This window comes from Sporothrix schenckii (genome assembly GCF_000961545.1).
Source record: "Sporothrix schenckii 1099-18 chromosome Unknown Cont47, whole genome shotgun sequence".
NCBI lineage: Eukaryota > Fungi > Ascomycota > Sordariomycetes > Ophiostomatales > Ophiostomataceae > Sporothrix > Sporothrix schenckii.
In genome coordinates this window covers 809,303-822,955 of record NW_015971148.1, presented here as the reverse complement: position 1 = coordinate 822,955, position 13,653 = coordinate 809,303, and the positions used below count along the sequence as shown (strand labels likewise).

The following is a 13,653-nucleotide window of genomic DNA, read 5'->3' as shown; positions in this document are numbered from 1 at the left end:
GCGTCGCGACATAGATCTGTGGATAATGCGGGCGGCTTTAGAGCGATCCGAGTTTTGTCATGCGACCACGGTCATGGCCGACGTCGAAATTCTCATTCGCACCTTGCCTCGAATCCGATCCTCGGTCAAACGACAGCAGTCTCACGCCTCAACCGTTCCTCTCTTCTCGACAACGACAGTCGTTTCCCGTCCTTGTCCACCCACACAGCGTTGACCCCGTCGCGCAGTGCAATGACAAACTGAATCGAAAGAAGCTGGATAGAACGTTGCAGTGCTGTGATGGGCAGGACAGAATTGCTGACAATCTCCTCTGCAGGCCGTCTTCATGAGTACCAGGTCATTGGCCGGCATCTGCCGACCGAGACCAACCCGTCTCCCGCTCTGTACCGCATGCGCATCTTCGCCCCGAACACGGTCGTTGCCAAGTCCCGGTTCTGGTACTTCCTTCGCGGCCTGAAGAAGGTTAAGAAGGCCACCGGTGAGATCGTTGCCGTCAACGAGGTATGTGCAACTGGGAGCGATGGCCGTATAGCCGTAACAACAACACAACTCGCCCCGACACAGAACTAACACGCTCCACCAGATCTCCGAGAAGCACCCCCTGAAGGTCAAGAACTTTGGCATCTGGCTCCGCTACGACTCGCGGTCTGGCACGCACAACATGTACAAGGAGTACCGCGAGCTGTCCAGAACCGCTGCCGCCGAGTCCCTGTACTCGGACATGGCCGCCCGCCACCGCGCCCGTTTCCGGTCGATCCACATCCTGCGCGTTGTCGAGATTGAGAAGGGCGAGGACGTCAAGCGCCCATACATCAAGCAGCTCATCACCAAGAACCTGAGCTTCCCCCTGCCCCACCGCGTCCCCAAGATCCCGACCAAGAAGATTTTCAGCGCAAAGCGCCCTGCCACGTTTGCTTAATTTGCTTAGAAGAGACGGGGAGAAAGAAAGTTGGAGAGCACTGTATCTCGAAATTTCTATGTCCCTTTTTTTACTCCATCTTAGTTCTCTTTTGTGTCCTTTTACGGACCCCTGGCGGAGTTGTGCGTGTTTTTGGACTGGAAACAAAACCACCGAAAGACGACAAAGTTGAAGCGGAAGGAAAATAAAACATTTCAAACCTCTTTTTACAGCACAAAAAAGGCCAACATGACAATGGGACACCGACAATGAAAACAAAAGCTGGGTTTTGACGACGTGCTGTTAACATTGTGTTGGGCGATTGGGTGGTTTTTCTCAAGGGTGTTTCTCTCTATTTCGGCCACGGGACAACATGGTTCTTTAGCATTCACTTTCTTTTTTCTGTCCTGATGTCTCGGTGCGGAAACAGGCGGAAAACAAGAGAGTTGTGAAAACGAATAAAAACAATAAAAAGCTATTTAAAAATGAGGATTGTCAACCTGTGATTGTGTTTTGTAGTCCATCTGTTGTCGAGAAATACATCTCCAAGTCGGCCCTTTTCAGCTGATAACCCGATAGCCAAGACGTCACAATGAGGCGGTGGACGCTCCGGGGCTGACGATGCCATCCGGACTCTTCGATCACGGTCGGGTTATTCGTACGGATGGGGGCGGCGCGGGATGTCCAAGCCCAATGTGCGGCGATGTATTACGCCCGATGTATGAATATTCTGGCTATTGTGCAGGGGTATTGCGAAGAAATGACTCAGAGGCACGCGAACGGTGCACTTTCCACTCCGTTCCGTCACTCGGCGCTTGCTTGGACACAGTTTGGGTCCGGCACTTGCCAAACTAGGAAGCTGAGACGGGCAAGCGCGGAGGCCTGGACCGCACCTTTGACGCTCGATCTGCCAGCCGCATACATGCGACGTATAAAGCGTCTCCTTTTAAAGAGTTCACATAACGTATACCACCCAGCACGCAACTTCGTGTCGGGGAATTTTAGTTGAAATCAGTACCAATCCTACGACATATAAGAAGCATATATTCCCGCAAGTTGAAAACGAGTTCGTGTCTCATCGTCGCTGTTGCCTTTTGCTACGTGACATTCTTTCTATAAAACAAGAGGAAGACATACGCACGGAACAAACCGACCAGCCGCCAGAATGACACACGTCACCGACGGGTCCAAGGTCTTTGAGGACTGGGTTACCGTCCTCTCCACAATGCCCGCGCTCCCGTTGCCGCCCAACAGCCAGCGCGTCGCCTTTGAAACGGAGCGTCTCACCATCCGCCCGCCTGTCGAGGAAGACCTCGCCGCCTTGCACGAGCTGCGCACCCAACCCGAGGTCATGGCCAACACCAGACGCGGCCTCCCGGACGACGACCTTGAGTTCACCCGCGACCGCCTCACCCCTTTTCTACCGCCCGGCGACGCCAAAACATACAACTGCGTCATCTGCCTACGCGAGGCGGGGGACAACAAGCTGGTCGGCATGGGTGGCGTCCACAATTTCACCGGTGGGTTTGGATGGCCCGAGTTGGGCTACATGTTCCGCAAGGAGTGCTGGGGCAAAGGCTATGCCACTGAGTTTGTCCGTGGTTTTCTGCAGCTGTACTCGGCGTTGCCGCGCACTCCAACACCGGTACCGGTGCGGGTCGCGCGAGCCTCACTGCCTCCGGAGCTGGCAGCCAAGGCGGGCCCTGGATCCAAGGAGATGGTCGACGAAAGCTCCAACAGCCCGGCGGCATTGGCGTCCACGGTAACGGCAGACACGGTGGTGGTTGAAGAGATCCTGATGGCGATTATAGCAGATTTCAACAAGGAGAGCCTGCGGGTTTCCGGCAAGGCAGGGTTTGAAAAGGTCTTCCAGTTCACGGAGGAGGACAATCGGAAGCCCGGGACGAGCATCCAGATTCTTGTGCACTTTCTGCAGTACTTTCCCGGACGGAAGACACTATCAAATGCTGAAGCTTGAGAACGAAGCACCCGCTCCATGAATGGACATTGAATCTAGATCTGCACCTCGGCGTTCCTTTTAGAGAGAGGGGGATTTGGGGCTTCGTTCGTCCTGTTTGTACTTGGCGAAAGATGGAGATGACTGGTGGCTTTTGTAGCATAATACATTGTTTCAACCATATTGATAAGATATTCCGCAGCGCCCTGAAACTGCCTCCGGAATGTTCTGTCCACAACGCGCTTTTCTTTGAGTAGAATAAGGGAAGGGTTTGCATATTTCTCACTGCACCAGACTCACTGTCTCCTGAACACAGCTTCATGCTTCAGTCGTACAGCACCTCTCCTTGCGATGATCCCTGTTCTTGGCTAATGGCCTGTAGTATCCCGGGGTCATATGGCCGAGAAGAAACACGAATGCAACAAGGAATGGAGGAACTCAGAATTTGTATGACTCTTGAGGGCTACCAAAGCCATTAACCTTCACACATGAGGTCGTCGGAGGCCAACTGCTCCAACTGCTCACCGCCCCAGTTGCGGCCTGTTGCCAAACTGCCAAACAACTGAGAAAGCATGCAATAGCTGCCTTGGTTGTGGAGCAACAGGCGGTTTTCGGCCACAGCTCGCCTACCAACTTCACTAGTCGCACTTGATATCGCAGAAGGGGTTAGCACTGCCGCGGGATATTGCGTGCACTAATGAAGTCAAATCTCATGTGTTCCTGACGTTGGTGGTATGATGGCGATTCATTTTACTACTCGTCAGCAAAACGCTCCAGGACACTGGCACTTGACAGGGCAATTTTCCCGCTCTACCTGGTCTGACCGCCCAGCCGCTGCTAACCACCAAACGTCATGTCATCTTGGCTTCACCCTCCCATCGTCGATTTGTTGGTATAAAAGTATATCCTCCTGCCTCCTCGAACCTTGTCCCTCGTATCTCACCTTCCAGGCACTGAATCTGCGCACATGTGGCCTCTTGGCGCATTTGAATCACTTGTGCCGTTCCTGTCAGGCCAATGCATATTTGCGCAGTTTCCCCTCTCTTACTCGGTTTTCCCCACCTTTCTCGTGCTTCTCAGCCGTTTGTCGTGCTTGGCCATCTGGTGTCTTCCTCGTGCGTGTCAGCTTACACTCAACTGGCACTCAATCTTTGCAGCGGTTCGCAGACCCTCTTTTCTGCCTACTGGGCCTTCTTTCCCTTTTTCGATTTGCTACCATCGAATTTCTGAAAAGGGAAGGAAACAAACGGGGCCTTGTTTGTTCTCATGTATGTCGTAAACCTTGGGCGCTCTTTCCCTCCTGAGCAGCATGTCGTGCCTACTTCTTCCGTTGCTCATGCCCATCAGCCCCCCAAGGTGCCTTCCCGCAGCACCAGATGCTGTGGCTGCCTGCATGCGCTGCAAGCCTCCATTTTGCATCTGACCAACAGCCTACCACTCGACGAATGAGCTGACTGTGCCGCGCCTGCCTTTTTATCTGATTCGGTCCTTGATAGAATATCACCAGGCTGGTCTGCCGTTTTCTGCTCGTCTACTTCCCCTCTCTGTGTCTCCCGTCACTCTTCTGTTTTCCTCTTTCTCTTCCACATCCATGTCATACCATCGCATACCGAGCACCTCCCCACTGCCGTTGTCGCCGACGCCGCCGTTGTTGCACCCTGCATAATGGCGACCGCCTCACCGCCGCCCAATCCAGACGTGCCGCCCGATCCCAAAACTTACTATGGCTACCTCTTCCAGCCCGACAAGGCACCGACGCCGTTGTTCAACACGTTCTTGCGTGCAATGGCCCAGCATATTGTAAGAAACCTAGACTCTGCCTCCTCCTCCTCCTCCTTTTTCCTTTTTTTTTGTGTTGGTTGTTGTGATTGCAGCGCTGCGTGCTAGTCTAGATCACCACCGGACTATGAGCTCATATTGACACAACCTGCGCACTTGTCCAGATCGACAACATTGGCGACAAAACAGACAAGACGTTGTCGCCGCCCAAGCTAGCTGCCTTTTACAAAGCCGTTGGCCACAACTACGATTGTAAGTGCGCTCATGCACTCCGAGCACACAATCTGAACACGAACAGCTAATCATCTCGTCACTCATAGCTCTGTTTGTCGACTCACCGCACCAGTCCATTTCCTTTATCTGGCAGATCACTGGCTGCCAGCATTCTCTCCAGCCAACTGCCGACGACTTCGCCCCGCCTTCGATCCCTGCCCTCACTCCCAAAGGATTCGTTCGCTGGCAGTCTGTTGAGACGCTGCTTGGACCTGACGTCCATGTGCCATTGTTGCAGCGTGTCGCGAAAGAATGGGGTCTCGTGAACCCGGACACCGGGAAGCCGTTCCCCGCCGACCTCCCAAAGGAGGCCTTGCCCTCCTTGCCTGATGCGGAGGTCGAGAAATGGCACGACCAGTGCGCAAACAAGCTGCAGCGTGAAGCTACCATGGCCGACAAGGACGACCCGCCGTCACCCAAGACCACGACGAAACCGATCTTTACCGAGGGCACGTATTACTACTCGCGTTCTCGAGCAGGCCCCCCGCCGAGCTCTCCCCCGCCGAAAGCACGGGGCGTCAGCCCACATGGCAGCCCCGAAAGTCCAGGAGACTTAAATGCGCGAGCGTTTTCGTTCAACCACGCTCCACCTCGCTATGTGCCGTCAGGCATGTCAGCGGCTGCCACAGGGGCGGCCGCATCATTTGCCACGGCTGCTGCCGCTGCAAAATGGACTCGGCATGTCCGACTTTCCCCACCAGAAGATGACCGGCGCAACACACGCCGACGGAGCTTCTCAGACTACCCGCCAGCTGCTGGGCCTGGCGGAGCCAAGATGCGGACACATTCACCTCCGATCCACTCTAAAAGTCAGATGAATATGGGTGGCACTTATGTACACCGGCCACGGCGCCACAGCCAACCGCACCACCACCACTCTTCATCGAGTGACTCAAGCGACGACGGCGATGATGAGTTACCATCCATAAGAGCTAGAAACGCCCGCCGGTCTCGCCGGCCCGACGATCCGCCTGTTATCTCTGTGCGCCGGATGTACGCTCCACAGGGCCCAACAGTCCTCCCCGACACCTTCCCGCCGGGGCCCATGCCATCGGGCAAGAGGGAGAGCTCGTCCAGTGGCGCCGACCGAAGACGGACGGAAGAGCGTATTCCAATGCCACCTCAGGGCCGTTCACCACATCGGTCTCCCCATCGCAACGATGAATCTCGGCCAAGGCTTTTTGGTGCCGCAAGCGACATACGTGATAAGCTCTCGACCGTACTACCAAACGGCATTCTCGGCGCAGTCTCGAAACCAGAGCGGCCGCGCAGTGCATCACGGTCACAACCCCGCAACGTCGGTCTGGGCGCCGTTCCACTTCGGTATTCAAAAGAGAGCTTGCAAGGTTCACGCCTTGCAGGCCGGAGTTGGTCGTACGACTCGGATGAAGGTGATGGTGCATCGGTTGGAGGCGATCGACGGCCGCCAAGAGACAAGGACAGGGATCCGCGCGACCGTGACCGCGATCACGAGCACGACCGTGATCGGGCGCTGCGACGGGATCAAGACGACGACAGAGACTTTATGGGCCGCCGCGACCGTGAACGGGAGCGCAACCGTGGCGACCACGTTGAGCGCCGCCATCGGTCACATGAGAAAGACCGTGATCGGGACCGTGATCGAGAGCGGGAGCGGGATCGAGATCGAGATCGTGACCGTGATGTGCGAGACCGTGGCCGAGACCGCGACATGAACCACCGTGAGCGTGACCGAGACCGCGGAGACCGTGACCGGGATGCAGTGTACATACTTGACCGCGGATCGCGTGATACACTACGGGAGAAGAAAAAAGCGAAAAGCCAGGACCGAAGCCGGGACAGAGAGCCGCGGGACCGTGATCTTGACCGGGCCGACCGCGACGACGACCGAGACCGCGACTACCGGAGCAGCCGGCGTGACCGCGACAGGGACCGGGACCGGGACCGAGACAGAGAGCGTGATCGACACCCGTTGCGGTCGGAGCCTCTCAAGCGGCCTATCAGCGCCGTAGATATGGACCGGGAGCGGTAACTTGGCCTTGAAAAGACCGCGCTTCGGTCCCTCTGTTGCCTAGTCCAGGCAAATTACGACCATTTGGATGATGTTATTTGGATTGTTGGATTTTTTTTTTTTTTTTTCTACTCTGCACTTTGCACTTTTCTTCTTGGACATATCACCTTTACGACTATACGAATCCCGGCACAAACACACGTTGTATTTTTCTTCTTTTTTGATTGCTCTGCCAACTTGATCCTCATGACTGTACGACTTTATTTTTTTCGTTTGAATTTTCATTACGCACTTCTTTTGGCTTTTAGTACATGTAAAGCCGCTCTCAAAATTCACCAGACACTGGTAGCTTCATTTTATGCCTTCATTGGATACCGTGCTCTGTCTCTACACTTTGTTTGGTCGTGTCGCGGGCCGCCCGCGCTGGCACCGTCCGGGCCAGTATGCACTGTGAACACGTGTGTTGATTTCGTACATCACCGGTCCTGCCTGCGCGGCCACCATCCAGGCCGTGCCCAATTGTTTGTAATAATTTCGGGAGCCTAGTTGAGCCACGTAAATGCCAGCCACCAAAGTCCCCCGCCGGTCCGTCCTGGCGTGCCATATATTTGCTGTCTCTGCTTGGTTACGGGCAAAACGCGTCCTCAGTTCATTCATGCTGCCGGGGTCCAGGCGGACGCGCTTTTGCGGTCGATCGTGAGCTCGGCCCCGTAAGAAGCAGTCGACAGGGTGTTTAGATCCGGCCTCCACCAATGGGAGGGCGAAAGCACGGACGGGCAAATGTGAACAACATGTGAAGGGTGAAATGAAAATGAAAAGAGCAGGGAATACAATGTGGCCCGTATGACGCCCTCCCGTGCCATTCAAAAACCCGGCCGGAATTGGTTGTCAAGTCCTGCATGAAAAGAACAATACAGCGATCCGGCCTGTCATATTCGCAGCGCATCCTCCCTTTTCTTACTTCGTAGGTTTTAGAATACATACTCTCGTCAATACGATTTGATTGCAGCGGTGTGACAGCGTAGTAGAGTTTTCTAAGCGTTTGGCTCCTCCAAAAGAGGCGGATGAGGCATGTCACTCGATTGCATAAGCAGAGAGCCGCTTTGTGGAATGTGCACTTTTTAGAGATGCATCGCCAGCCAGCCCTTTTGTTTGCGGGGCGGATGGCAGCACCTTGCATATCTTTCCAGAAAAGATCTCCTCATCTTAGCATCATGAGCTTGGCGCATGCAAATGAAAGGAAAAGAGAAAAAAGAAAACAAAAAATGCCGCTTTAAAGGCCGTCGACGGTGGCCCTGTTCTTGTTCCTGTTCTTGTTCCTGTTTTTTCCTTTTCTTTTTTTTTCTTTTCTTTTTTTCTTTTCTTTTTGCATATTCACTCGGGCCCCGCCAACAGGTCGCTCACCAACAGCAGGCCACCGAAACAGGCGACCCAACACGGGCATGGGATCGCAAAGTAAGGGACAAGAGGAACGTACGAAGCAGGCCGAGATTGGGGGCCATTCCTTTGATTTTGATTGCCACACCTGGTCTCTTTTTCTGGCCAGTGCTTATGAGTTGTTTTGTTGATTTGGCTTTTATGTGTACCATTGAATCGCTGGGCGCAATGCATTCGATTTGTCGGTTTCGTTCGGAAATCTCCAAGCTTGTGTTCTCTTTGATTCTGACCATCGTCACCACCCGATACTTTGCGAATGACTCGTCAGCAAGCTGCCGAAGTTCGCCAGTGTTCCAAAAAGCGTCAAGGCGCATCGGATGACAACACTCCAGTGAAAGACCCAATGGCTTGCTTCTGGACCTGATCCTGCCATTTTGGCCTGCACATTATCACCATGCGGCCACCTGGAGAGACCCAAACGAAACCACAAGACCAAGCGACCAGGTCCGACTCTGGAAACCCGCGCTGCGAGCTCTGATTTGCTCGTCCGCATAATACGACAATCGTTCTTAGTCGAGTGCTGCGCCTGTTCCAGCCAACCACGTCCATTCTCCTCTCTCCTCCTCACTGCGAGAGGCCCATTCCGGCCGGCCTAATGCTTGGGATGCTGGGAAGATGCGACATACTTGCAGGCAATGTATCTCGGAGGGGGCACCAGCTGTATACAATATAGACACGACGTGCTCTGTATGAGCTGAATTGAAGGTTACCCGACCCACGGCGTCCGTTTTCTGTTAGACGCAAACAGGGAGAGCAAAGTAAGGCGGGCACTTCTGCATATCATTCATGGTATTCCGGATTACTGTGGGCACCCCACTGTAACCTTTTGGCCCGAATAAGAGACACAACGACGGATCCAAACGTGAAAAGAGTCAGAAAAGAAGAGTACAGGGAGCTGTGGGGGGCAGTTGGTGGGTGTGGCGCTCCTGGGTCGTTTGCTCCGTTTCTTTCGCTCTTCTCCCACTTCGTGATTGCATCCCATTCTCTTTGTGACATTGTGACATGTCTCTCTGTCATGTATGTCCTTTTCCTCCAATAAACTGGGTGGCTCGGGCCATCTTTATTTATTTATTTTTTTGTGCCTTTTCTCTCTTAGTTACTTCCCGTCTTAGAATGGGCGATTTGGTTTCGTTGTTCCCCTGTCTGCCGGTCACTCCTTCCCAAATCGTTTGGCTGCTGCTCTTTATTCTGCCCCTCCTCGCACTACTAACCCCAGTCCTCCTACACGGCGTGATGCTTAGCACAGCGGGACCCGCCCAGCCATCACTCACGCCAGTCCGTTAGTCGTGACCACAGACGGACAGCGGAGAAAGAGACGAACGCGGAAGACGTCGTAGTTGTGATGGCTTTGCAGATGCGCAATCAGTGTGGTGTGGACTGTGTCCGTGCCGATGTCTCTGTTTCTCTTTTGTGTGGCTTCGCTCCTTCTCTTTCTCCGCCCGTACTGCCGTACCTGTCGTACCTGCCGTAATTGTACCGTAGTCATTTGACAGGAAATCGTATCAAGGGGTGTGCGCTATCCAAGCTTGTGCATCCACATACGAGAGGCAGGGCGAGGAAGGAGCGACACGGACAACCAGGTAATGAGAGGGGGGCACAAAGACGAGAGGAACAAGAGGACGACAGATCCAGTTTTCGGTTGGCCTGCAGGCGGGGCACAACGTCCGTAGCAAAAGGAAAGGTAAAGGAAGTAAAAATGAAAAGGGAAAAAAGAAAAACATGTCAGGCCAGGCCCAGGGAAGGCCGGGCCAACTTGACCCAGGCCGCCGGCCTGAGAAACCGACCCAAGATGCGCTTTCCTCATTTGTTACCACTCCCAGCTCTCTTCTTTCCTTTTGTTCCCGTTGTTCCTTCCTTGGACGACATGAAAGGTACAACAAAAAGGGCCCATGCCACATCTTCCACAAGGATGCTCTTTCTCGATTCGGTTCTCGTCCTTGTTGCGCCGTAACTCCTATTTCTCCTTCGTCTCATCCTCTCGTTTCTCTCACCTTCTTCTTTCAGTTTGCCACTCCTGTTCTCTCCCTGCCATAGCTAATATCATCATCGCATACCCGGCCACACTACCAGACAACAAGGCCGCGACAACAATAACACGCAAGCCCATTCAGACTACCTGACCCATTCACGCCTGTCCACGACCTCCTTCCTCCCCCGCTTACTGAATGGTTCGAGCCAAACCTAGGCCAAACCCAAAGCTGGACGCCGTGTCGTCACTTGTCTTATAAGTTCGCCTAGGCTCCCGCGCAACCTCGTCACATCCGCACACACGCCGCGCATTCTCTGTTGTTGTCGTCGTGTTTCTATCTGCCTCCGCCACGCTTCGGTCGCTGTCGACCATTTTTGGAGTTTGCTTCTTTTTTGGACCGTATTTATATACCTTGACACAACCCACTCTCGAGATTCTAACACACACACTCTCTCCCCCCAACCTCCCAAGCTTCGACCCATCATAACAGGTCGCTCACTTCGCACTTGCACACCATCCATCGCCATTTCCTTGCCGCTACATTAAGGCTTTTGCGCCGCCTTACTAGTTCGCACACTCGTGGACCAACGGCCAACAGACGCTCCGTCACTCATCAACACATCAATACATATTGTTTTGCTCCAGGTCACCAGCTGCACACACCTGGCGTTCGTCGCCCGTCCGTCGCTAGTCGTCCATCACCTGTCGCTCGTTGCCCGAGCTCTGGCAGCCTAACCAAAGAGCCTTGGCTGGCTGACGCCTCCTGTGACAGACACCGAACGCCCATCCTCTTTCTCTTGCAGCCCCACTCTCTTTGTGCATAGTATTACAGAATACGGTGTACAGAGTACGAGAAACGAAAACGTTGCGCATTTCGCAGCTGCTGGTTTTCTGCTCTCCCCATTTCGCCCTCGGTTTCCGCGCCCGTGTGCACTTACACCGTTCCGTTGGCGTTAGCTCAGCCCATCGAAGTAGTGTCCACGGCTGCCCGGGACAAGCCAAACAGCATCCTTCACGCAACAGCGTCACTGGCCACCAACCAGAGGAACGGAGACGCAGAAATACGACAAAACGACGAAACGAAAAAGCAGGGCGAGCAAGGAATACAAAAGAAGAAAAAAAGTGGCGATCGCTTTGCAGTCCCATCGATACTCTCGCAACCCGAGCAAAACGCAAAGCGTTCCGACTTTCTGGCTTTGGCCCTGTTCCAAAATTCACCGCTCTTTGAAGTAGATGGGATTGCGGCCAAACACCTCACATACACACACACAACGATACAACACTCAGCTGTCAACTGCGCGAAATTTCCTTTCAGCTTGGTTCAGGAACGATACCTCACTTTTTGGTCACTTTATTTTCTCGTTCTTGCGTTCTTCTTCTTTTGTTATTCTGTGTTTTCAGTTCTGCCACTTCTCTTTCTCTCACTCAACTTACTCCATACACAACCTCATCCCTCGCTTCTCTCACACAATGAAGCGCCCTGCAATCGACCAGCTTGTGTACGAGTACATACTTCCACGGCCGAAGGCGTCCGACCCGCCTAACTTCGCTGGCCTACTTACTCGCTTTCTTGTTTTTGAGGTGCGCCAAGAAGTCCATTCCTTCTATGGCCACCTGGACACACAGGAAGCCAAGTACCCAGGTCTCGACTACTGCAACTCGATTCACCGCATCCGCTTAAGCCGCTGGCCATGGCATCGCCGCCTCTTCCGGGCTTTTGACGCTCTGCGTCTCACGCCCTCCGAGATTGCAAATCTGACAAAGTGGGAAGGCACCCGCTGGGCCAAAGAGCGCTACGAAAAAGAGCAGAACATCACCATTCTCGACACGGCTGCCGACGGGATGCCCGACTACCGCCACGTCGAGACCAAGAACTGGGTAGACGAGCAACCGTACGGCATCGACAACTATATGACATTGCTTGCCAGCTCGCACCCGGCCATGGTGTACGCGAGACGAGAGCAGCAAGCTGACGAATGCCTTCTCAGCGCACCAGAAACTGACCCCTCGCATTCACAAGTCGCCATGCTGCGAGGAGCACTGCCAGCCGTAGCCGGCTTCACCATGGTCCAAAGTCAGGACCAGGATGAGGACGAGGACGAAAACGTCGACCAGGACGAGGCGATGAACGACGTCGAAAGCGGCAACCAGGACGATAGCGACGACGGTGTCGTCACGCAGAGTATCGGACTTCGGCTTAATGAGCGGCTGAGAGAGCGCGTGGCTGCCCATAACGCGGGCGACACCTCACAACCACTGGACGAGGACTGGGAGCAATGGCTTAAAAACGCCCTTGAAACTGGAAACCTTAATATGGTGGCCCAGCACACCGAGCTGCCGTTTGTGCACTCCCGGTACATGGCCCACGCCTCTACAGCACCAAGCACCAGCCCGGACGCGGCCGACACAAATGCCACTCACGGCAACCAGCTGTCGTACTCCAACATTGTTCCATCAGAGATTCTTGACTCGGCGCGGCAAGGAAATTGGAGCGAGATCCCCGAATTTCTGCACGACGTTTTGCGTCAGACGGTCGAGGCTGAAGCTTATGCGGACGAGATGCCCGGCCGTATGGAAACCCTGCCCACAGGTACTTCTGCCAACGCCACCTCCTCGACGTCGTCGGGTAGAGCCCGTGAGAGAACCACATCGTGGCGTCGGACATATTCTGATTTGCGGCTTCCAGGCCAGTGAGCCGAAGGTGCACGGTGCACCTTGTCGACGAGGCCTCAACTATCTTTCTTACTCTTGTTTCTTTGCCTTGCATTCGTGACACTCAATCGTTAGATTCCCCTTGTGATTTTCTATCCCTTTAGGACTTATCCACTGGCCCATTTTCGTTTTACTTGGGGGCCCTGGCGTTGGTTTTCACCAGAACTGCGTTGAATGTCAGTCTCATTGTTTTCAGCATGGAGTTTTGTATTTCCCTTCCTTTAACTCAACGGCCTCTTTTTATTCGGGTTTGACTTACTCCTCTTTTTGCTCACTCTCATGCCTCTTATTCCCCATTGTTGTGTATCTTTGTTGTACACGGATCTTTGATAAACGCCAACCATTATCCGTCTCAAGTTCTTTGCATGTCCTCTCTTTGTCCCGTTGAATTTTACTTGTAAGGTTATCCTATTCTTTTTTTTCTGCCGTGCGGGTTCCTTTGCGCCTTGGATAGCACACTTCTGGATTCTGGTTTTGTCATTACAAGAGGAAAAATTAGCTTTGAAATTGCATTTTGTTCAACATCGTCTACGACATCGTCAGGTGAAGCAGTGTTGTAGTGTTTTTGTGCATGCTGCTTTGTATAGTTTGGATTCTATTTTCATATTTTGGGTTGAAATGTTACAAAATGCAACATG

The 13,653-nt window shown here is 53.6% G+C and overlaps 4 protein-coding genes across 4 annotated transcripts; all 4 read left to right on the top strand.

The window, feature by feature from the left end:
* Positions 1-279: 279 nt before the first annotated feature.
* Positions 280-919, top strand: SPSK_03635 (large subunit ribosomal protein L18Ae; the record flags this gene model as incomplete). Its single annotated transcript, XM_016730470.1, has 2 exons — positions 280-501; positions 584-919. The coding sequence occupies 2 exons, from the start codon at positions 280-282 to the stop codon at positions 917-919; spliced, it is 558 nt and encodes a 185-aa protein (XP_016584857.1).
* A 1,144-nt stretch (positions 920-2,063) lies between these two features.
* On the top strand, positions 2,064-2,876 carry SPSK_03575 (uncharacterized protein; the record flags this gene model as incomplete). Its single annotated transcript, XM_016730412.1, has 1 exon — positions 2,064-2,876. One exon carries the CDS (start codon positions 2,064-2,066, stop codon positions 2,874-2,876), a length of 813 nt encoding a protein of 270 aa, XP_016584856.1.
* Positions 2,877-4,520: 1,644 nt separating this feature from the next.
* Positions 4,521-6,918, top strand: SPSK_03087 (uncharacterized protein; the record flags this gene model as incomplete). Its single annotated transcript, XM_016729928.1, has 3 exons — positions 4,521-4,655; positions 4,799-4,886; positions 4,955-6,918. The coding sequence occupies 3 exons, from the start codon at positions 4,521-4,523 to the stop codon at positions 6,916-6,918; spliced, it is 2,187 nt and encodes a 728-aa protein (XP_016584855.1).
* Positions 6,919-11,773: 4,855 nt separating this feature from the next.
* On the top strand, positions 11,774-12,997 carry SPSK_03422 (uncharacterized protein; the record flags this gene model as incomplete). The annotated part of the gene is made up of 1 exon (XM_016730260.1): positions 11,774-12,997. The coding sequence occupies one exon, from the start codon at positions 11,774-11,776 to the stop codon at positions 12,995-12,997; it is 1,224 nt and encodes a 407-aa protein (XP_016584854.1).
* Positions 12,998-13,653: the final 656 nt, after the last annotated feature.